The 25,251-nt window shown below is 37.0% G+C and overlaps 1 protein-coding gene across 1 annotated transcript in view; it reads left to right on the top strand.

Annotated features, from left to right (window-relative positions):
* OSBPL8 (oxysterol binding protein-like 8) overlaps positions 1 to 25,251 on the top strand; it is a 208,817-nt gene that overhangs the window by 35,675 nt on the left and 147,891 nt on the right. The window contains exon 2 of the mRNA XM_006871622.1: positions 21,469 to 21,505. Coding sequence (XP_006871684.1) covers positions 21,469 to 21,505 — 37 coding nt within the window. The remainder of the gene's footprint in view (positions 1 to 21,468; positions 21,506 to 25,251) is intronic.

Here is a 25,251-nt window from a genome sequence, read left to right as displayed (position 1 = left end):
TGCATATACACACATAAAATTTAATTTTGTTCAAAATTTTAATGAGTTCTACAAGCCAACCTATCTTGATTGAGCTCAGTGTGTGTATACTGCTTTGCTAGGTTCATGACAGACACATTGTGTTTAGGCACATTTTAGTCCTCACAGGAAATGCTGTTGGCTGCATTAGGGGAATTACTCAAGAAAGCAAAACTAGAGGAAATGTGTCACAACTTACATTTATGGAGTCTGTACTGTGAACCAGGATTGATCCAGGTAATTTACATATGAATGCATTTTTACCACAACCCTGTGATAATAGTTTTATTATCCCCCTTTTATAGAAGAGGACACAGATAAATAAGTTGCTCAGAATCACACAGCAAGTAAGTGGCACAGCTGTGATACCTTTTGACTTCATAGGCCAAATTTAAATCATTTATCTTATGCTGAATCTCATGTATATATTAAAATTAGATTATACAGGACCATGAAAATTATTTGTAAAGTTTGGAATTTTCGTTTTTAAGGTAGTGTCAAACCAATGAATTGTTTGGAGTAGGGAAGTCAGCTATTCAGAGTTTGTGGTTTAAGAAATTTATTTTAGCAAATTGTGGAATACTAGAGAGGCAACAGACCAAATATTAGCACCATCTGAGGTACTTAAAAAAAACCCAGCTGTACCTCTGCTCAATTAGACCAGAATCTCTGAGAGTGAAATACAAGCTTAAATGGTTTTAAAATCCACTAGGTAATTTCAATGTGTGGCTAAGATTAAGTGCTATCAAAATAGAAGCAGTTATCTCAGGGAACAACTTAGCTTGCAGTTTGTAATCCAGGTAAAAGGCATTTAAAACCTGTATTAGGACCGGAATAGAAAATACATGAAGGAATTTGAGATGAAAACTAGCAGGTCCTGGTGATGGGTGGGTGTGTGGTTTTAAGAAGATGCTAAAGATAAATTTCATTTACAGAGTACTTTTTCACCTACTAAATATATTGAATCTACACAATGGTAAGACAGCGATATTGTCATTTTACAGACGCAGAAATATATTTAGGAAGTAGCCTGTTCAGAGTTCTACAAAAAGACAGTGGAGTCAGGCCTTTTCATATGAAATTGTTTGTTTTTTTCCATACATTTTTAGGCATTCATGCATTCAGTATTAATAAGTGCAATAACATGTTACAGATAATTATATCGGTTGCAGAAGGAACCAAAAGAGTTAGGGGTTGATTGCTTTGGAGGGGAAGATGTCAGGAAAAGTTTTCTTAGTGGTAATGTTTAACCTAAGTGTTCAAAAAAATTTAGGCATTTCCTGCCTAGCAAAGGAGAGAATGGCATTGTAGGCAACAAGAGCTATGAAAGTTAATGGAAGCAAGTTGTGGATGTCATGTTATGGCTAAGGAAAAGAAAGTAATTTGCAGTTTGCCATGTTTGTGAAGTGTAGGATTGATATGGGTGTGGAGGGATACATGACGTAACCAATTCTGTTGTTGTGTTCCGTAGACTCAATTCAAATTCATATCAATCCTGTATAGGGTTCAGAGAGTGGCTAGTGGGTTTGAACTAATGATCTTGAGGTTACCAGTCTAGTGATTATTCTACAGAGCTTAAAAGATGTTGTTATTTCTTTCTCTGTCTCTCTCATTTTGGTAAGTTATGGGATCCTAGGAGTTCCTGGGTGGTGCAAATAGATAAGCACTCGGCAACTAGCTGAAAGGCTGGCATTTTGAACCCACCCAGAGGTACTTCAGCAGATGGTCTTGGTGATCCAAAAGGTCACAGCTTGAAACCCTTATAGAGCAGCTGTACCATGTATACATGGGATCATCACAAGTCAGAATTTACCCTGTGGCAACTAACAACAACAACAATAGTCACTTAACCAAGTGTAAAAACATTGAAAGGCCTTTCCAGAGGAGTCTAATCATATTCATTTTAGAACATTTTAGAAGTTTCTCTATGGAAATAAATTGCTGAGAAGTAAGACTAGAGACAGGGAGATTTAGGTAACAAGTGACAACAACAGTGGACATTGGAATGGATAGATAAGAGAGTTTGGGAGTATGTAGAATATTTAGGACCCTTTCCTGAAATTGATACTAGGGGTGGGGAGGAGAATGTATGTGGGGAGAATACTAGGAAAAAGCTTAGAGTGACTTACAAGTTTCTGTTTTATATGATAAGGCCAGAGGTACCATTTATTAAAGGAGAAAATGTAGGGAAAGGATCAGGTTTGGGGAAAAGATGAGTTCAGTTTTGAACATGTTGAGTTTGAGAGAACCTATATGTACTGTATCTGTAACTTAGCCTAATTTAAAGCTGAAAATAGAGTGAATTATACAATAAACACTTCCTGTAAAAAAATGTTGGACAGATTTGCTTATAACCCATATAAAAAGATTGCAGTTTCTTTCCTAAGCTTTGGCATGGTGCCTTGCCTGATACAGACGCACTTACGTGTTAACATACATCTAGGTCTGCTGTGCTGCTGCTTTCGCAGACCTCGAGGGGCATGGGGAACCAACATAAACATGAGTGCTTACTGTGTCATGAGTAAAAAGACCTGTTTCTCTGACCCAGGATTTTCATTTCTTCTACCAACTTCCATGAAATTGTAACAGGCTAACTTGTTAGCAAATAGAGTCAAATGCCAGTCCCTTCACAATTGCTGACATTATGTTTTTTGAATGCACAAAGTAGTTATAATTACTTAACAATATTTTCTCAAATAATTGGAACATTCAAAAGACCCAATCTTGAGTAATTGAATAGCACTTGAGTAGAGAAGTGAGTGACTTTCCTTTGTAAATATGTATATGCATGAGTGGATGAGGAGGGGTGTTCGTTTAATTGTATCAATGTATTATTACCAGGGATTACCAAGAATTGTTCTTGGAGAGGATTGCAGATAAGTTACTATCAGAGTACTATCAGAGCACATTGAAATTGGGTTTCCAGAATTTGAAGACAGAATAACGAATATTTGAAAAGCATAGTTGTTTTGTCTTCATTAGTTTTGTCTTCATTTACAAGTTATATTAAATCACTTTTGTTTAATCTTCTATCTCATGGTCAACTTTACCATGGTAAATATAGTTTGGCTCCAGAGTAAATCACTGTAGCAAGGTTAGAATTTACTTACAATTTCACAGCGTTATAGACAAAGTAAAGGATTTCCAGGGTAATATAGCCCTGTATTTGAACCACGATTTTGCTGTTGTTAGGAGTATGATATTAAACAGGTAACTTTTCTCACCTTGAAATTGGAGTGTCATGACTTATTATAAGTATGAAATCCAAGAAACTGGGTTCTATGAAGAAAAACGTCGCATAAGAATTGGAGGAAGACTCATTAACAACCTGCGATATGCAGATGATACAACCTTGCTTGCTGAAATGGAAGAGGACTGAAAATATTTGCTGATGAAGATCAAAGGCCACAGCCTTCAGTATGTATTGCATCTCAATGTAAAGAAAACAAAAATCTTCACCACTGGACCAATAAACAACATTCTTATCAATGGAGAAAAGATTGAAGTTGTCAATGACTTCCTTCTTCTTGGATCAACTGTCAACACTCATGGAAGCAGCAGTCAAGAAATCAAATGACATAAGGAGCTCTGGTAGCGTAGTGGTTATGAGTCGGGCTGCCAACCTCAAGGTCAGCAGTTTGAAATTGCCAGCAGTCCTGTGGGAGAAAGATGAGGCGTTCTGCTCCTGTAAAGATTTACAGCCTCGGAAACCCTGTGCAGGGTCACTATGAATCGGAACCAACTCCACAGTACTTAAAAACAACATTTGCATTAGTCAAATCTGCTGCACAAGATCTTTTTCAGGTGTTGAAGAGCAGTGATGTTAGTTTGAGCAATAAGGTGTTCCTGACGCAAGCCATGGTATTTTCAGTAACCTCATATGCATGTGAAAGTTGGACAGTGACTAAGGAAGATCGTAGAAGAATTGATACAGTTGAATTAAGGTGTTGGAGGAGAATATTGCAAGTACCATGGACTGATAAAAGAACAAATAGATTTGTGTTGTAAGAAGTACTCCTTGGAAGCTAGGATGGCCAGACTTTGTCTTTCATACTTTGGACATATTGTTAAGAGGGACCAGCCACTGGAGAAGGATATCATGTTTGGTAAGGTGGAGGGTCAGAGCAAAAGAGGAAGACCCCCAGTGAGATGGATTGGCAAAATGACAGCATCAGTGGGCTCAAGAGTAGCACTGATTGTGAGGTTGGCCCAGGACTTGACAGTGTTTCGTTCTGTTGTGTATAGGGTCACTATGAGTTGGTACCGATTCAGTGGCACCTAACAACAACAATGTATGAAAGATTTAGTTGTTGTTAAGTGTCGTCATCACAGTTTACTGAGCACTGTTCTTTGAAGGAAACTTTAAAGATCGGATGATTCAGTCTGTTAGCTTTGTAATCAAGGGATCTTAGTATTAGAATGATTAAGTTACTCACCCACAGTTATTGGTAGGGTTGGGTTTGTTGTCTTAGCCTGGAGCTCATTCCAATTCACTGTAAGACCCTCCATGTATTTCACTTTGTTGCCAGTCTCTGTAGTCAAAAGCTTGTCTCACCTCGAAAGACAAGAGAATTAAAAAGTGAATGAGACCCACAGTCCCTTTCCCTCTCTGGGTCCAAAGTCCCCAGTTGCTTTGGGTGGTTGATGATGCATGGAGGGGATTGGAACCATGGCAATGAGATGATATAAGATGGAATGAATGTAAAACTAAAGTTCTCCCATGTAAACTATCATATAATTCACAACAAAACATTAAAAAAAAAAAAAAAAAAGTGAATGAGAAATTCATTGAGGAAGTACCTCACCACATCACATTTTTTTCTCAGCAATAATTATAATTTGTAATAGTTTTCTGTACTATTTCCCTTTTTGGCTTTCCACCCTTCTCCTCCCCTCTCCTGCCCCTGCAGTGCCCTTCTAGAAGCTATACTTTTTGTATTTGGAATACTGTATTTGTGTGGAGAGAAATAGAGTGTCTGGGCTCAGTGTCTCATACTTTTTCTCATTTATTCCTCTCCATAATACTATGGTGTAGATATTAATCAGTTTTTAGAGATGAAGAAATAGAGGTTCTGAAAGGATAATTACTTGCCTAAGGTCATATAGCTACTTAGTGAGCAGTGCTAATATTTAGCTATAAATATACTGTAATTTGGCTGATGATATGTATAGCTTTTCCACTGTCTCTATCCACAGATGTAATCAGCTTGATTTCTGTGTATTCCATCTGGTGAAGTCTATGTGTAGGATTGTCTCTTATGCTGTCTAAAGAAGATATTTGAAATGAACAAATCATTGGTTTTGTAGAATTCTATCTTGCTATCTCCAGCATAATTTCTATCACCAAGGCCATATTTTCCAACTACTGGTCCTTCCTCTTTGTTTCCAGCCTTTGTGTTCCAATCAACAGTAATTATCAACATATCTTGATTGCATGTTTGGTTGATTTCAGATTGAAGAAGTTGGTAGAATTCTTCTATTTCAGCCTCTCACTGGTTTTAGTGGTCGGTGCATAAATTTGATTAATAGTGGTATTAACTGGTCTTCCCTGTCCTGGTAGTGATGTGCCATGGAGTTGGTTCCGATTAATAGTGACCCTGTACAGGGTTTCCAAGACTGTAAATCTTTACTGGGGTAGAAAACCTCATCTTTCTCCCGTGGAACAGCTGGTTGTCTCGAACTGCTGACCTTAAGGTTCACAGCCCAATTTGTAACCACTGCACTACCAGTCTTCCCTGTAGATTTCATAGATATTATCCTATCACAGACAGTGTTGTACCTCATGATGTGTTCTTTATGCGATGAACGCAACACCATTCTTCTTCAATTTGTCATTTCCGGCATAGTAAACCATGTGGTCATCAGATTCAAAATGGCCAATACCAGTCCATTTCAGCTTACTAATGCCTAAGATATTGATGCTTATGCGTTCCAATTTTCCTAGATTCATACTTCGTACATTCCATGTTCTCTTCATTTTGAGTTGTGTCCCATCAGCAAATGAAGGTCCCGCGGGCTTTCCTCCCATGGGCTTTACTCCATTCGCATCATCACGGTCAACTGTACTTTGAGGAAGTAGCTCTTCCCCAGTCGCATTTTGAGTGCCTTCCAACCTTAGGGGTTTATTTTCTGGCCCTATATCTGACAGTGTTTCTCTGCTATTCATAAGGTTTAGCTACTTAATATTTGGAAGTAGTTCGTCTCTCCTTCTTCCTAGTCTGTCTTTGCCTGGAAGCTCATCTGAAACCTGTCCACCATGGGTGACCCTGATGGTATTTAAAATATCTGTGGCATAGCTTCCAGAATTTTTAAAGTTTAGAAGAGTAAAGATATCAGCTTTAGGACTAAAGTGCGCCTGACCCAAGCCATGGTAATTTCAATAACCTTATATGCATGTGAAAGCTGGACAGTGAAGACGGTAGAAGAATTGATGCATTTGAGTTGAAGTGTTGGAGGAGGATATTGAAAGTGCCGTTGGCTGCCAGAAGAACAAACAGATCTGTGTTGGAAGAAGTGCAGCCAGAATGCTCCTTGTAGGCCAGGATGGTCAAACTTTGTCTGTCATACTTTGGACATGTCATGAGATCCAGTGGCTGGAGAAGGATATCATGTTTGGTAAGATGAAGAAAGGTCAGAGAAAAAGAGGAAGACCCCCAGCGAGATGGATTGGCAAAGTGGCAGCATCAGTGGGCTCAAATATGTCAACAATGATGAGGTTGGCCCAGGACCAGGCAGTGTTTCGTTCTGTTGTGAATAGTGTTGCTATGAGTTGGTACCGACTCGATGGCACCTAACAACAACATATACTCTAAATTGGAGTCCTGATGTGGCACTCTTGGTTAATGCGCTAGATTGCAAGGTCAATTTGAACTGCAAGGTCGGCAGTTCATATTCACCAGTCACTCCTTGGAAATCCTATCCAGGGTCGCTCTGGGTTGGAACTGACTTTTGGCACATAACAGCAGCAACAACATACTCTTATTTTTGTCACTAAATACAAAAATATAAATATACATTTTTATGTTATGGATTGATCTGTATTCCACGTAGTCTTTTAAGCATCTCTTTAAAGTGTTATATGCGCATTACCTAATACAATGTATGGAGTCCTGGTGTGCAGTAGGTAAGCACTGGATTTCTAACCACAAAGTTGGAAGTTCAAACCCATCAGCCACTTCTTGGAAACAGGGTTGCTACGAGTCAGAACCTACTCAGCGGCACTTAGCAATAACACTTTTGCACTGATTCACACTAGGAGTTTAGAGTGGAAGGGAATCCGTTTACTTATTTGTTAAATGAAAAATGATAAAAATAGCACTAACTTCATACATATTGTTGGGATCCCAGTGGCTCTGTAGGATAAGCACTGGATTGTAAACCACAAGGTTGGTGGTTTGAGCCCATTAACCACTCTGCAGGAAAAAGATGATGGTTTCTGTGCCCACAAAGATTTGCAGGTTCAGAAATCCTATATAGAGTTGTTATGAGTCTAAACCAACTTGATGGCACTTAGCAGCAACAAACAACAAATATATTGTATACTTGGAAAAATGTGCAGTGGGTGATCTGTTTTATTTAATCCAAGCTTTATCCTCCTGTTACTAATTTTGACTTCTCTTCTGGAGCGAGCATTTTTGGCATTCGGGTACCATGTAGTTATGACATGAAGACATGAAGAGCAGTTGTTATCACTGTATTCTCATGAGTGATCGGTATTATGAGTCATCGAGGTGGAAGTACACATTGTAAATTTGTAAGCAGCTTTGCCTGTGGCATGATAATAAACAACATGGTGTACTAATCAGTGATTATTTTAGAAATGATTTCTTTTTAAGAAATGAAATTGAACTCTAGAAAGAAAGAAGGAACTGGTTACTCAGTTCTTTTGTTAATTCAGATTCTGGTCATCATCCAATCAAGTAGGCTCATTTACAAGCGTAAATCAAAAAGTATCGCTACACAATCATAGGAGCTTTTATTCAACAAAATATCAAAATGTGAAGTATTGTTTCTCCACATTTAGATTTATACACTTCTCTCTTACCATTGCCTAGAGAATTCTGTGTTGTCCACTTACAGTGCCTCAAAACAGCAATATTGGCATTCTCAAGGGATTCAAATTGTATTCCTTTGTAATGTCCTTTGAGTTTTGGAAACAAAAAGAAATCTGAAGGGATAAGAACGGGGCTGGCAGGTAGTTGGGGTTTTAGGTTTCTCAACAAAATTTTCGTTAGACAGCCCTTGCTATACTTGAGGAATGAGCAAGGTGCATTGTTGTAATGGGAAAAATTCCTCAGTGCACCTTTTGTGGACTTTTCCTCAACAATGCTGTTTTCCATGTTCTTAAAACTTTTCATAATAAGTCTCAGTGATTGTCCTGTGTCCTTCCAGAAAATATATCAAGATTACCCCTTTAGGATCCCCAAACAGTTGCTATAACTTTCTGAACTGACCTCTCTGAGTTAAATTTCACAGGCCCAGAAGTTCCCCTAGGAAGCCACTCTTTGCGTGGATCTTTTTTCTTAAAAGCACCCTAATAACACTCAGACAGGTGTATTACTGAGAGAACTTGTCTGCAGCTATCCACAGATCACAGAGACATGTTTTAGCACATTTTGTTTGGAATAAAATTATGCATGTAAGACCTGGAACCCTAGTAGCAATACTTTAAAATTTACCTTCATATCTATAATTGACCAAAATAAAATTCTAAATAGAAATTATTTAAACAGATCATAAGATTAAACATTATATGCAGACATATTTAAGCATACAGGACTTAGCCGTCTTGAATAACCAGTTCTCAAATCTTACCTGGTGTGATTGTGATGTGATTATGTGGTTTCAGTTGTACTATTATTATTCCATAAATTTCCCAGGCAGCTATGACTGCTTAGGTCTGATAAGGAGAAGAATATTACTAAGGTAAAAGGCCAAGATCATAGGATTAATTCCTTTATTGGATAGTTAACTATTTTTCTTGTACTGGGGGCTTCAAAAAGTTTATGGAAAATGAAATTTGTCCATGAACTTTTTTAAAAAAAAACTTGTTATTGTGAATTGAGTAGAGGTTTACAGAGCCAGATCATCAGTTTTACATTAAAAAAAACCAGTTTCAATGAGTGTAGTCCCATCCATGTAACATCACTTATTTCATCTTCTCCCTGTAGTGTTTCCATTCTACCTTCTTTCCCAACCCTTCTGAATTTTGCCTTTAGGTAAATGCTGCTCTTTTGATCTTGAATGGTTGACCATTCTATGAAGTGCATACCTCACTAGTGTTGTTGTCCCCATATATCCCTATTTACTGCTGGGCTGAAAATTGAGCCATGAGGGTTAGTTCAGTTCCAGACATGTAGGATGACCAACGGCCATAATCTTGGATTCCTCCAGTCTGTTTCTGACCAGTAAGCCTGATCTTTTTCATGATTTTGAGTTTTCTTCCACATTTTCTTCCACTCTATCCAGGACCATCTAATATGATCCCTTTCAGAACAGTTGGTAGTGGTAGCTGGACACCATCTAATTTTGGTCTTAGGATCGTGGAGACAAATATTTGCATGTTCCATTAGTGAACTGAACTAATTGATTCCAAGTGTCTTCAGTTTCTTTACTCTTCTTGCCTCTGCACAGGGAGATACCAGTAGTTAACATACTTTAGTAGGCCCCTTATGAACTTTTAAGATCCCAATTGCTACTTATAAAAAGTAGGATTGTCTTTGTATACATTGTGTTTACATCCACGAACCTTTTGAAGCCCCCTTTTACCATAGTGCTAGACTTTGCCAGTAGTCTGACCAAATGCATGTCATTAGTTACAACTGAAAAATCATATGGATTAATTTTACATTTTCCTGTGTGTGAAAACATTGGTGAAAGAGGTTGGTTTTATTATGGCAAGGGGCTTCCAGTACCAGAAGAAATAAAATGCTCTGTTACTAAAAACTGGTGGCGAGTCTGTAAGAATATAATTATTTAGAAAAAGAATAGGAAATTTCAAGAAATGGAATTTGAGTGCATAATGACAAAAGACTAATATTTGCTATAAAATACTAGTAATGTTACTAGAATTGATTTAATTTTCTATGTTGGATTGCTGGTGATAGAATTTTATGGTCATCTAAAAATATGAATAGAAGTACACTTAGAGCTCAGATTTCCTAATTCTAGTCCATAATTTTATAGCAGGTCACTGTGAGTCAGAATCGACTTGATGGCACATAGCAAAAGCAAAAACAACAACAGTAACAAGATGTTGGGGAAAAGGAGAGGTGTTAGAAGACTCAGGGTTGTAGTTTGAGTGATTATAAGAAAGTTGATGACTTTGAAAGAATTGGGAAAATCAGTGTGATTGGTGGTTTCTCAGAAAAATCAATGAACTGTATTTATGATGTAATGATGCTTTCTAATATAAGCTTAGTGTTCTTTTTTTTTTGCTAACAAAAATTTAGGGCCAGTAGTTAATTTGCAATAATGTCAGAACATACAGGTAAAAATGCTTTAGGATGACATTTTGAAGCTAGTTATGTTTGAAGAAGGAAATTTGGAAGTTAATTGAATAAAGGTAATGAGTGAGCCTTGAATATTACTGGAATCTGTAGGAAAAAGTAGGTCGAGAAATAGCAATAAAATGGCCATGAGAGTAAAACAGTGGCTATGACTGTTCACATATTGAAGGGGAAGACTAAGTGGGTGCAAGAAAAAAGAGGAAAAAGCCAAAATAGTGTAGTGTTTTAGAAGCCAAGGGGAGAGGCAATTTGTATGATGAAAGGACTGATGGAAGTGAACACACGGAGGGAAGATAAACCAGTTGAACACCAGTTGCCATAGAATTAATTACAACCCATAGCAACCTCAGACATTTCAGAGTATAACTGTACTCCATAGGGTTTTCATGGCTGTAACCTGTCAGAAGTAGATTATTAGGCCTTTCTTCTGAAACATCTCTGGATGTCTTCAAACCATCAATCTTTGGGTTAGGAACGAAGCACTAAATCATTTGCACATCTTAGGAATCCTAAAGGAAGACTGGAAACAAAACAAATTTACTGACATCCAGTTGGTTGTGACTCATAGTGACCTGGTACATCTGCTCCTTAGGTTCCTGACACTGCAGATCTTTACAGGATAGTCTTGTCTTTCTCCCTTGGAGTGGTCACTGGATTTGAATTGGCAGCCTTGTAGTTAATTGTCTAACACTTAAATCGCTGCACAGTCACAGCTTCTTCAAGAGAATATGTTGCTATTGTTAATTGCTGTCAAGTCAATTCTGACTCATAATGACCCTGTACAGGGTCTCTATGGGTCGGAACTGACTCGATGGCACTTCACAACAACAGTAGGGTTTCTGAGCCATCAATGGGCTCAAGTGTGGCAATAATTGTGAGGTTGGCCCAGGATAGGGCAGTGTTTTGTTCTGTTGTGCATAAGGTTGCTATGAGTTGGTACCGACTCGATGGCACTTAACAACAACAACAGGGTTTCTGATGAGTGTCTGATGGCTTTGAACTGCTAACATTTAGTGCCACAGCAATAGAAGCTAAGAACTGTGAAAAGGCCCAAGAACATGTGGGTGATTGTCAGATTGAATGTAATTTTTGAAATTTTAGTGTTAAAAAAATTTTTTTAAAGGATTTAGTTTCTAATGTAAAAGCATTATTATAATAGGGCAAGTCAAAAATTGTTGCTGCAAAATAATAGAGCAAAAATATAAAAATGTAAAGTTGTTGTTTCTCATCATATCCTCCATGCTTAGCCTGTACGCTCCTGAAGGTGTTCCTAACTCTCTAACCCTTCCCTGAAGTTACTTGATTTATACCATGACAGTTTTGGCAATCCGCAAAGGACTTAAATCATGTTCATTATCAGTGTCTTTCAGTTTGGAAACAAAAAGAAGTCTGAAGGGGAAGGCAAGATTAGGGCTGTAGAGTGGATGGGATAAGGTTTCCCAGTGAAATTCTCTTAGGACAGCCCTTGCTACCCTCAAAGAATGAATTGGTCTAGTGTGACGGGAAAAAAATTTTCAACACAATTTTCCTGGCCATTTTCTCTCCAATGTAGTTTTCATTATTCTTAAAAACATCTTCATAATAATAAGTCCCCATGATCATTCTGTGCCCTCTGAGAAAATCTATCAAGAGTACCCTTTTGGGATCCCAAGAAAATAATCCCTATATCCTTCTTAGCTGACCTTTCTGCTTTGAATTTCACTAGTCTAGCAAATTCCTGTTTTGATTGGACGTGTTTTTTTGAAGGTACACTAGTGAGTATTGCTGAGAGAACTTACCTGCAGCCACCCACTGATGGCAGAGACACGTCTAAACCCATTTCATTTGTGCTTGCATAAACTGGAACCCAAGTGACAACTTTTTGATTTACCATCTTAATTTTTTCCACCCCCATGCAGAAGAAAAGATGGTTTTACTACTTACTTAATTTGATGAGCTGGAGGGGAAGCACTGGACGGCAAGGTCTGTTTGAACCACAGAGTCAGTGGTTCAAACTCACCAGCTGCTCCTCAGCAATCCTATAAAGGGTCGCTATGGGTCAGAATCAACTCGAGGCACTAAATAACAAGGTGCTCTCTAGATTCAGATTCACGTATATGTGAGATTAAATCACTCCTGAGAAAATTTGTTTTTTTTTTAGATCTTGCCATATTCAGACGTTGCTGAAGTTCACGAGACAGTGAGTAATCAATGGTGCTACATTTAAATGTTAAATTAACATTTTTGTACTTTTTCAGGATTCTTAAAAAATATTTTTCACTGTATTTTTGTGATAATAAAATAGAGCTAATGTCATTGAAAAGGTCAATTTTATAAATTATAATTTTACTTTTTCCAAAATGTAAATTGACAATATTTTTTACTATAAAAATAGTATATAGTGTAGCATTTTAAAGCAGTACAGAAAGGATAATAAAATGAGAGGTAAAAGCCTTCCTCTTTAAGGTGACCTCTATTAATGGTGGTATCTTCCTTAAATTTCTATGTGTACATCTTACATATGAAATCTTATATAACTAAGGCTCTTTTATCATAACTTGTTTTTCAAAACTGATGCAATGGACGTTTTTCTGTCAGAAAAAATGACCAAATAGTGTTTCATTGTGTAATGTATTATTATTTAATGCCTTTTTGAACATTCTCATTTCCTGAACATGGTGTTGTGATAAATATATACAGAGACACCTCTTTTTCAACATTTAGGCTTATCACCTTAGTATACATTCCTAGAAATCAGATTGTTAGATCAAAACTGTGATTTGTTCATTTTAAATTACTGCCTCACATGCTAGATCTCTTTTTTACTTCTTTGACATCTATCTGATAGTGATAAGACCTTGTTCTCATAAAAGAAAATACATTTTCTTTAAAAAAAACTCTACTATAAAACTCTGAGATAGACGGTGTACATGTGGTTTTTGCAGAGAATTGCAGAAACATGAAAAATTCCGCTAAATGTACTGAGAACAAACAAATCTCATCTGCCTTATGTATCCCTCACTGAAATTTCTTATTCTAAGGGCCTAAACCCAGGTCCATTGCCACTGAGTTGATTTTGACTCATAGTAATGCTGTATAGGGTTTCTAAGACTGTAAATCTACACAGAAGCAGAAAGCCTCTTTGGAGTGGTTAGTGGGTTTGAACTGCTTGTCTTGCTGTTGGCAGTCCAGTGCTTACCCAGTAGCACCACTATTTATACTTATAAGGACTAAAGCACTAAATCAAGTACTTTGAGATGTTTTGTATAATCCTGTGTTCTCCTTGTGACTTTTGGGAACCAACTGCAGCATAATTTCCTCTATGAAGGCAATGTAACCAACTTTAATAGATTAATCAGTCGCCACTTGCTGCATCAATGCTTGATAAGTTTTTTTTGCTTTGACGTAAGCACATTAGATGACTTATGTCAATTCAATATGTGTGTTGGATATGCTAAGAGGAAGGTGCTATATTAAACGCAATGGCCCCAAAACTATAGATCTAATGGGAATTTTTTTCTATGTTGTAGATTGGACATCCCTGGTTTGTTGGGACTGAGAGTTATTCTAGTATATATTCTAGTATGTATCTAGTATATATATATATTCTAGTTTCTATGAAATTCTACCTATTTCTTAGAGATTGAATTTTTTCTACTATTTATAGATAGAATGGCAAATATTTTGAAGTCTGCTATAATGAAACAATATTGCTTGCATAATGTTCTCTTTCTGAGATTTATAATCTAAAATTAATTGAAATTTAGATAGTGGATATAAATATGTCATGCTTTAAATTAAAGCTTTCTGGTTGTGCACTAGTTAACAGTAAATAGACGACAAATTCCAAGCATGTTAGTTTTATTAGTTTATTTTTAATCTTCTGCCAAAATAGATAGTTTATTTATATAACCAAGACTTTGTTGAGATAACTGTGTGGACATGGCGTAGGGATAATGGCAAATATGATGAGTTACTCAAATAAAATGTTTCTTCATGTCTTAGTGTTGTTTTCCTGAAAAAGCTGAGGAGACGTTCTTGTAATCTGTAAGATTCTAGCAGTATTTTGTTTTTTTTAAGCAAAGGCCAAGAAGAATGGCTAGCTTTAAAAAAAGAAATTCTTACGAGATACTTACGTAGAATGTTTCTACTCCAATAATTTTATATCATCTTTACCCATGTTTGTAGTGCACAGATTTCATCCAGGTTCTAAAAGCAGTAAGAAGGTAGTGGGGTGCAGTTTAGCCATGTGCAGAAGGCTTTAAGTTACTTGATAAAAGTGATATCTAATACTCACCTATTTACATTTCATTTCCTGTTAGCATCACTTGCAAACAACTCTGGGAGGCTGGCTTTACCTGTAATCCTTCCCAATTTAACACCTTTTTATTCACATACTTCTTGGGAAGCCTTGCTTATTATTGTTGCTTAGCTTTGCTTTGGAATGTTTCAACTTGATACTTTGTTCTGTTCCATTTTAACATAAGCTGTTTTTGTGCCTATTTGTTTTTACTCTGTGTCATTTTTTAATTTCCTGTGATCAGATCATTCAGGTCATTCATCCATGCTGTCATATATACATATCATAACTTACATCATTCTCTTATAGCCTGAACTTTACCCTGAACTACACATTTGTATCTCTAATTGCCTACTTGTCACTTCTACTTGGATTTCTGACCCACCCACTCCACTCTGTCACTGAGTTGATTCCGACTCACTGAGACCTTGTTAATGGTTTCCAAGACTGTAAATTATTAAGGGAGCCTTTCTCTCTGATTGGCTTGTGGATTTGAATCACCAGTGTTGTGGTTAGCAGTCCATTGTTTAGCCCACTATAGCTGTGGGTTGGAATTGACTCGACAGCACTTAACAACAACCACCACCACCACCTAAAAATGAAGTGCCTAGGAAATTTTATCCAGGTATTTCAAATTTAACTTGTTCCAAACTGAGCTCCTTGTATTCTCCCAGAAAACTAGCTTTTCATGCTGTTTTTTCCATGTCAGTGCCATCCTTCCAGACCCCAGCGCTGGATATCATCTTGACTTCTCTCTTTCTCTTGTGCCCTGCATTTTGTCTATCTGGAAATTTTATTACCTTCATTGCTAACAACTTGGTCCAAGTTCATCTTTCCCCTAGATTATTGCAATAACCTTTTCATCATAGCAGCCAGAATGAGTTGGTTCCAACTGCTAGCAACCCTGTGAAGGGTTTCTGAAGAGCAGCTAGTGAATTGGAACTGTGACTTTGTGGTTCGAATTGACCTTTTGGTTCAGTGCGTTATCCTACAGCACCACACCAGGACTTCCTCTTTATGTAAAGGTTCCATATTTTCTTCAGTCAGCTCCATAGTGACGCTTTCTTAGGCTACCCTATCTAAAATTTGAACTCTCTTTTTTGAACATTACACATTCCTTCATTCTCTACTTACTCATTTCCTAAGCACTTATACTATATTATATAATATGAATTTTTACTTGCTTAGCATAGTGGTTACGAGTCAGGCTGCCAACTTCAAGGTCAGCAGTTTGAAACTACCAGCGGTTCTGCGGGAAAAGATGAGGCATTCTGCTCCCGTAAAGATTTACAGCCTCGGAAACCCGATGCAGGGTCACTATGAGTCCGAGCCGACTCCACGGCACTTAACAACAACAACAATATGTTGTTATTTATTTCCCCCACTGGAACGTAAGGGCCATGAGTGTAGAATTTTCATCTGTTTGATTTATTGCTGTATCCTTCGATACTTAAAAAGGTACCTGGTTATAATGTTATTATTATTTGGTGACTTTAAGTCTGTTCTGACTGATTGCGACCCTGCATACAACAGAACAAAACACTACCCGTTCTTGCAGCATCCTCACAATGGTTGGCTAATTCTGAACTTCTTATTGCAGCTACTGTGTCAGTCCTTCTCACTTCTTAATCTTCCTTTTTTTCCTGGTCCTCTATTATACCAAGCATGATGTCCTACTCTAGGTTCTGGTCCTTCTAATAACATGTCCAAAGTACATGAGAAGTACTTTTCTTTCTACTCTCCCTTCTAAGGAGTATTCTGCCTATACTTCATCTCAGACAAATTTGTTCATTCTTCTGACATGTCATTGTATATTCACTTATGTACCAACATCATAACTCAAAGCCATCAATTCTTCTGTCTTCCTTATTCATTTTCCAGCTTTTGTGTGCATATGAGGTGAATGAAAATACTATGACTTGGATCACTTTAGTCTTCAAGGTGACATCTTTTCCTTTTAACACTTTAAACCAGGGGTGAAATCACTTGGTCTGGCCCTGCCAAGTCACCACAATTCCTGCCATCACATTGGTGTTGAAGGTTATGTGCTGTGGAGTAGGTTCCAACTCATATCATCATTAAGTTAAGTGCTGTCAAGTCTGTTACGACCCATAGCGTCCCTGTAGAGGGTTTCCAAGGAGTGACTGGTGAGCTTGAACCACCAACCTTGCAGTTCAAACTGACTTTGCAGTCTAGCACATTAACACACAGCGCCACACCTGGCCTCCTCCAACTCATACTGGTGGTGGTGGTTATGTGCCTTGGAGTCGGTTCCGACTCAGAGTGACCCTATACAGGGTTTCTGAGGCTGTAAATCTTTACAGGAGCAGAAAGCCTCATCTTTCTTCCGTGGAACAGCTGGTAATTTCTAACTGTTGACCTTAAGGCTCACAGCCTGATTCAAAACCACTATGCTACCAGAGCTGCTTCCAACTCATTGTTGTTGTTAAGTGCTGTTGAGTCAATTCTGACCAATAGCAACCCTGTACAGGGTTTCCGAGGCTGTTAATTTTTACGGGGGAAGAAAGCCTCATCTTCTCCCGCAGAACAGCTGGTAGTTTGGAACTGCTAACCTTGTGGTTCGCAGCCCGATTCATAACCACTATGCTACCAGAGCTCCTCCCATCTCATATTGTTGTTGTTGTTGTTGAAGTGCCATCGAGTCGGTTCCGACCCATATTAGGGGTGAGTAATGTCCTGGTATGTGGCGCTGTGGGGTAATGAGTCAGACTGCAAAGCTGTTGGAATTGCAAGGTCGATGATTCAAGCTCACTAGCTGCTCTTCACAAACCTTATACAGGGTCGCTATGGGTTGGAATCGCCTTGATCGCACTTAACAACAACAGCAATTAAATGTTTGAATTTAACAGGCTAATTTTTAAGTTGATAATTTTATATGGCCCAAGAATGATATTATAAATATCCAAATGGCCCTTGGCAGAAAAAAGGTTCCTCACCCCTGCTTTAAACAGATCTTTAGCAGTAGATTTGTCTAGTGCATCCAATACACCATTTGAATTCTTGATGCTTTGATGGGCATCTATTGTGGATCCAAGTAAAATGAAATCTTTGACAGCTTTGGTCTTTTCTCTGTTTATGATGATGTTGCTCTAGTAGTGAGGATTTTTGTTTTCTTCATACTGAGGTGTAATCTGGATTGAAGACTGTATATAGTCTTTGAATTTCATCAGTAAGTGCTTCATGCCCTTTTTACTTCCAGCAAGCAAAGTTTTGTCATCTGCATATCACAAGCTGTCTTCCTATCCTGATGCTGCATTCTTCATATAGTTCAGCTTCTCGAATTATTTGCTCAACATACAAATTGACTAAGTTTGATGGAAGGATACAGCTCTGATATACAACTTTTTTTTTATTTTAAACCACACAGGATTTACTTTCGTTCGAACAACTGCTGCTTGTTCTTTGTACACATGCCTCATGAACACAATTAAGTGCTTTGGAATTCCTATTCTTCACAATATTCATAATTTGTCATGATCCACCCAGTGAAATGCTTTTTGTATAGTCAATAAGACAGGGGTAAGCATCTTTCTAGTATTCTCTAGTGCCTGGCTATAGTAGTTATTTCAATTAAGATTGGTTGAATGATGGATGGGCAGATGGTAAAAATAGTGTTTTTATTTTTCTTCAGTGCCTTAATCTGGAAAAAAAAATATGTATATATATATATAAAATGCTAATCCAATAGAATTGAATTTATATGACATATATTGAGAATAGGCATAATTCAAGGTTTTTGAAACAAATATTCAAGAGTTACGATATATATATGAGAATTATTTTCTGAAAGTAAATAGGCAAAAGGTTGTACAGCGGCTGACATAGTGTGTTTCTTCAACAAAACTTGAAAATATAACTACAACAAAGATATGCTTAATATTTTATTGCAAGTAGAAGGCTAACTCTAGCCTTCGTATTTTACTGTCTTTATGAAAAGAAACACTTCCAACTTTGTATGTAAATAGTTATAACCAATGCTTTCCTTTAGGAAATTACTGGTAAATCTAGGGAAACTGGTAATTGTTCATAAAAATAGAGTAAAAATGTTCTTACAAGATGCCCTTGAAAACACTTGTAAATTTCCTACAATCTTAAGTTCTTTTAGTTTTCCAGTATTGTTGTTATTTATTGCTGCATAATCTATTATCGAAAATTTAGTATCTTAAAGCAATGTGATTTATAATCTAAGTTTCTGTTGGTCAAGAATCTGAAGCCATTTATCTAGGTGGCTCTGACTCAAGATTACATGTACTTACAGTTAGCTTTTGAGGTGAGAGGGAACTAACTTCTGCATTCTCCTCTGAAAACTTAACTGGGTGGGTGGATGGCAGGGGAGGCAGGGACTCTGCTTCCAAACTCAATTATGTGATTGTTGACACATGTCAGTTCCTCAAGGACTAGTGGGCCCATTCTACAAGTTACCTTATGATGTGGCACTAGCTTTCTCCAGCTTGACTTTTCCGATAGAGAGCAGTTGCATTCTTTTTACAAGGCATTTAACTGTTGTGGATCACAATAAATTATGAACAACATTGAGAAGAGTGGGAAACCCAGAACATATAATTGTGAGGAATCTATACATAGATCAAGAGGCAGTCATTTGAACAGAACAAGGATGTGTACTGTGCAGCTTAACATCAAGAAAAGTATGCATCAGAATTGTATCCTTTCACCATATTTATTCAGTTTTTACGTTGAGCAAATAATCCAAGGAACTGGATTATATGAAGAAGAATGCGGCATTATAATTGGAGGAAGACTCGTTAACAACCTGAAATATGAAGATGTCACAACTTTGCTTGCTGAAAGTGAAGAGAACTTGAAGCACTTACTGATGAAGATCCAAGACATAGACTTCAGTATTGATTATACTTCAACATAAGAACACAAAATTCTCACAACTGAATTGATAAGCAGTAACAACAGCAACTGTAATCTCAGAAGTAAAATCCCATCACCTCTACAATATTCTGTTCCTTAGAAGTGCTTCTGTAAATTCACCTCATTCTCCAGGAGGGGTGATTATATGAGGACATGAATTACAGGAAGTGAAGGATCCTTGGGAGCCAGGCTAGGGACTGTTGTTAGTTCCATTCAGTGGATTCTGATTTATGGTATCTTGATGTTAGAGACTGCCTACCTCAGTTATTTTAATGTCTTCCCACAAGCTTGCTGGTTGTGATAGCATGTCTATCAGTAATAAGATCTTGATCATAATAATTTGAAGTACTGTGAAATAGCCATCACTTTAGGAAAATAACAAGCTCAAAATTTCTTCCAAGGAGACGAAGCTTAACGAATGACTGTTCTATGATTTTTGAAAAAATCTTCACTCCTCCTTCTTTTTTAAAAAACAGGCATTTAAGAGTCCCTTATTCCCTTTAAATAACCGACTTGATGGCAGTTAACAACAACAACTCCCTTTAAATCAAATGGATAAATATAGCCACTAGGAATTTATTGTTGTTACTTTAAGTAATTTTAATGTTACTATAGTTGATTGATATTTGAAAATTAAAGAGAGCTGAGGACTCTGTTCCTACCAAAGGAGACCAAAAATTTTATTCAAAGGCAACATTTAGAGTAATGTTATGTGTTAAAATAGTTACTGGGCAAACGGCCAGTAGTCTTTTTCCTGTTTCTTTCAGTTGTTGACAAGCTCTTCATTCAAGAATTGGGTCTTCTGGCTTCCTAAATACCAGTAACTCTAGATAATGTGCTTGATTATTCCGTGGGTCTTAAAAAAATATTGCCCTGCTTAATAAAATTTATCTTTTTAACCAATTTTCCTCTGTTTTGTCATTTGAGAACAAATTTGTTATATTTTGTTGGTGTCCTTATGGAAGCTTGTCTTTGAAGAAGTTTGTCCTTGGCATATAATAAGCACTCAATAAATGTTAAAGAATCGTGGTGGCCAGTGGGTTAATTATTGGCTGTTAACTGAAAGGTGGGTGAGTCAAATACACCAGCTGCTATGTGGGAGAAAGATGAGGTGGCCTACTTCCATAAAGATTTACAGCTTTGGAAACCCTATGGAGCATTTCTCCTCTGTTCTATAGGGCCACCGAGTCAGAACTGATTCACTGGCAGTAAGTTTGGTTTTGGTTTTGCTCCATAAATGTTTATTCCATTTTTTTCATAGAAGAAACAGACTAAATCTCTATGCTATGTTAAGTGCTTTTAGCATGCAAAACTAATTTTTAATAATGCATGGGGTTATATATTTATAAACCACTTAAATTTAAGGAATTAATAACCTTTGGATATTCCTTATGATTTTAAATCATTTTTTACCACTCCTTACCCATATCTTAAATTATAATTGAAAATAATTTTTTTACTTCGGTAACTTACAAAACAAAACATTTGGACAGTTCCATTCTTTTCTTCCCACCTTCATTTTCCAAAATTAAATACTTGGTACTTGATAATGGCTAAGTCAGGTGTTTTTTTGAGGAGGGTAGGGACAGGACATTTTTTATAAATTATGATTATTAGTAATGATGTGCATGTGCTTTCTCCTTATAAACTAATGCTCTTTTCCTTATCCTTTTGTTTCACTGCTGCTTCCGTCCTGATGCATTTTGCTTCTTCCTGGTTTGGATTGTGTTTGTTTGCTGCTCAATTACCCTGCATTAAAAGCTTCTGGGTGATAGCAAAGATGTCCTTGGGCCATCAAGTAAGTAGCTAAAGTTGGAATGACCTGTTTGGGCTGATGATAACATTTTTATATTCATTTATGGAAGGAAACTTGTATGTCTATTCTGATTTATCATGTCTTTTATTTTTATTTCCAGCCATTGAAAATCCAAAGTAAAGAGTATAAACCTGACCTTGATAGCATTTGCATACCTTGATAGTGTTTGCATTTTGTTTATGTAAAGATGGATTATTTACGCAGTCAGTTACCTAATTAAGAAGTTAGGATTTGCTTTTTATAATATTTCTTTCTATAATCATTGCAAGATGTAGCTCAAACTATTTTCAGGCTAGAAATACAGTACAAGAAATTCATTGCCATATGGGAAAGAGGGATATGGGTTTTATTTTATAAAAATTTTTATGTAATATTCTGGTTGTGAGATTGTTGAATATACTGTAGGAAGTTCATAAGTGAAAAACATGTTTATATTTGAGGTTTAGAAGGTACAGTTATATCCAGTTTATCTCAGCCAATTTTAATGAGGTTTTTTTTCTGGAATGGGAGACCAAATACATGCTAGTTTTGGGGAATACGTGGTGAATAAAACTTGGGCCCTACCAGTAAGGATCTCTGTAATCTAGTTGAGGAGTTAAGCCGGTGAACCAAAAAACAAACCATTTGCTATTGAGTTCATTCCCACTAAACGTGACCCTATGTGTACCAGAGTAAAACTGTGCTCTTTAGAGTTTCCATAAGGAGCGCTGATAGCGTAGTGGTTACAAATTGGCCTGCGAACCTCAAGGTCAGTAGTTTGAAACTACCAGCTGTTCTGCTGGAGAAAGATGATGCTTTCTGCTCCCGTAAAGGTTTACAATCTCGGAAACCCTTACAGGGTTGGTATGAGTCGGAATCAACTCCACAGCACATAACCACCAACCACCACTATAGGGTTTCCGTAGCTGGTTTTTGAGAAGTAGATCACCATATCTGTCCCCAGATGAACTTGAACCACCAGCCTCCCAGTTAGCAGCTGAATACCTAACACTTTGCCTAAGAATAAACATCATTTCACAACATTGTTGCAGGGGCAACTTTTGAATAAAACATTGAGTATAATCACTGAAATGAAAGTTTTATCTGGTAAAGCTTCATTTTAATAGATGAAGGACTTAAAATTAAGAATTTAACGATCTTAAGGAATTGGATATTTTTACCTCATATATCAAAATGAGCTATCAATTTGTAGAATTCAAGTCTAGCCAAATAATTGAAAATTTTACTGCTTTATAAATCAGACTATTTTGATTTTACTGAACAGTAATATGGGAAATTATATTGACTTAGGAATTTTAAGTATTTGTTTCACATATAAACTTTAAAAAAAATACAGATAAATCGTTCTCTGGCCATGCATGTTCATTTGCCAGTCTGAGGCTCATTGTTTTCATTGGCGTCAAATGGGAATTTGAAAAAGTAGAAGTCAGGGTTTCTTAAAATTGTAAAGTTATTTTGTCTAGATCAACTGCTATTTGTCCCTAATACTGGTTACAGTGTACATATAAATTTTTTTCTCAAAAGACAAATGATTTAAAGTATATGCTAGAATCCTGTTCTCAGTCTTAATACAACAATTCATAATAAATGCAGACAGTCCCTGGGTTACAAACATCTGACTCGATTTACAGCCTTTTGTTACAAAACAACCCCTGTTAAGCCTATTATATTACAAATTGGTTGCCAGTAATAAATGCGTGCTTGTGGCACTATGGGTTTATGGTACTGGACTGCAAGTCCAGTTTGAACTGCAAGGTCGATGGTTCAGGCTCACCATCCGCTCCTTAGAAACCCTATACAGGGTCACTATGAGTCGGAATCGACTGATGGCACTTAAGAACAACAACTTTGTATCACACTTCAAAATGGCATCATTGCTATTTTACTACGTTAAATATGGTTTAGTGTATCTGAAGTGTTTCTTTAGTGTTTTGTATACATAGATGGGTACACTCTACACCCTCTCCTCAATTATGGCATGGTGAGGTTTCAAAGATTAGGTTGTTAGCAAAAATAGAGGATGATCACATCATTGCACAGTAGCCAAATTACATCAGTATATAATTGCCAAACCACTAAGTATCATGGCCCAGCCAAATTGGCACACACCTGTAACCGTGAAGCCAGTATTATTCTTGCCTTGTACCTTCGTGCTCATTATATATGTGTCAGGTATATGTTGTTAATGTGCAAAATAGTCACACGATAGGTTTTTAATAATTGTAAATGCAGAATGTCAGATGAAATAGTTGGTAAATGAGGAATAGCTGTATCATATATAGTAAGACAAACATTTGACTAATGTATGATTTCTACTGTTCTTTGGATGAATAAAGCAATATAAATGCTACTACAAAATAGCCACCAGCAGAGGGCACTGTAATACTGTTTTAAATAGACGAATCTGTCTGAAAATCTTGTATGTTAGGTATATGTTGAGTATAGTGTCAGAAACTACATTGGGATCATACAGTCCAGTAAGAATCATATAGTAAGTATTTATTGCCCATCAGTTATATGTGAGAAGATAGAGACAAAAACAAAGCCACTACCCTTCACAAGTTTGCATTTAAATAGTCCATTGTTGTGGAAATGATCTAAGACATCAGTGATTTTTATATTATTCATCACTTCTTTGTTTAGTTGTTAAGATTTATGAATGGGGTTTAAGAAAACACTTCAGAAACATGGGCTTTCTGATTTTTTTTCTAAGAAATGTACTCTGCACACTGCTTTTCGTATATATTCTCACATTAAGAGTATCAGAAGCATAAATAATAATTCCTCAATCAAAAATGATTAGAGTAGGGTAAGTAGAGCTGAACTTGTACTTCTTTATTTTCTTTTTTATATGATGAACTTTTCTGAGGCACAGATAACAGTGAATACTAAAGCCCAAGCTAAACACACTACCATCAAGTTGATTCCAACACGTAGTGATCTTGTTTAGGGTTTCTGAGGCTGTAAATCTTTATGGTAGCATGAAGCCCCATTTTTCTCTTGTGGAGTGACTGGTGGGTTTGAACTGTTAATCTTGTGGTTAGCAATTCAGTGCTTGTCGTACAGTGCCACCAAGGCTCCTTGGTGAATGCTAAATCTTACTTTAATTGTATTAGTTGTTTTTCTTAATTAATGCATTTTAAATTAGCCTTTATCTATAGTATTTGACTGGAGAGAAAAAGAGTGCAGAAAATCATAGACACGTGGAAAGAATTAGTCTAAAGGACTGGTGGATCATATGAACTCAGCCTCCACAAATCTGAGATCAGAAGAACTAGATGGTGCCCAACCACCATACCTACCACTTTGAAAGAGTTACTTCAGAAGTTCCTGGCTAGAGTGAGAGAAAAATGTGGCACAAAACTCAAAATCATTGAACAGACCCGGCTCACTGGTTAGATAAAGACTGGTAGAACTCCTGAAACTATGGTCCTTAGTTACCCTTCAGGCTTGGAACTGAACTTGTCCCATGGCTCAATTTCCAGCCAAAGAATGGATAGATGTATAAGGTGAGCAGTAATACTAGAGAGGTGTGTGCTTCTCAGAAAAATCAACCGTATGAGATCAGAAGGATAGCATTTGCCCAGATACAAAGTTTAGATATCAGGAAGGGTTAGGAAAGAATAAGGGATGGCTATGGGAGATAGCGTAGGGGTTACGAATCGGGCTGCGAACCGGAAGGTCAGCAGTTCGAAACTACCAGCTGCTCCGCGGGAGAAAGATGAGGC

The sequence above is a fragment of the Chrysochloris asiatica genome, unplaced genomic scaffold (genome assembly GCF_000296735.1).
Source record: "Chrysochloris asiatica unplaced genomic scaffold, ChrAsi1.0 scaffold00170, whole genome shotgun sequence".
Classification (NCBI taxonomy): domain Eukaryota; kingdom Metazoa; phylum Chordata; class Mammalia; order Afrosoricida; family Chrysochloridae; genus Chrysochloris; species Chrysochloris asiatica.
Note: the sequence above shows the minus strand (reverse complement) of the source record. Positions and strands in the feature narration are given on the sequence as shown.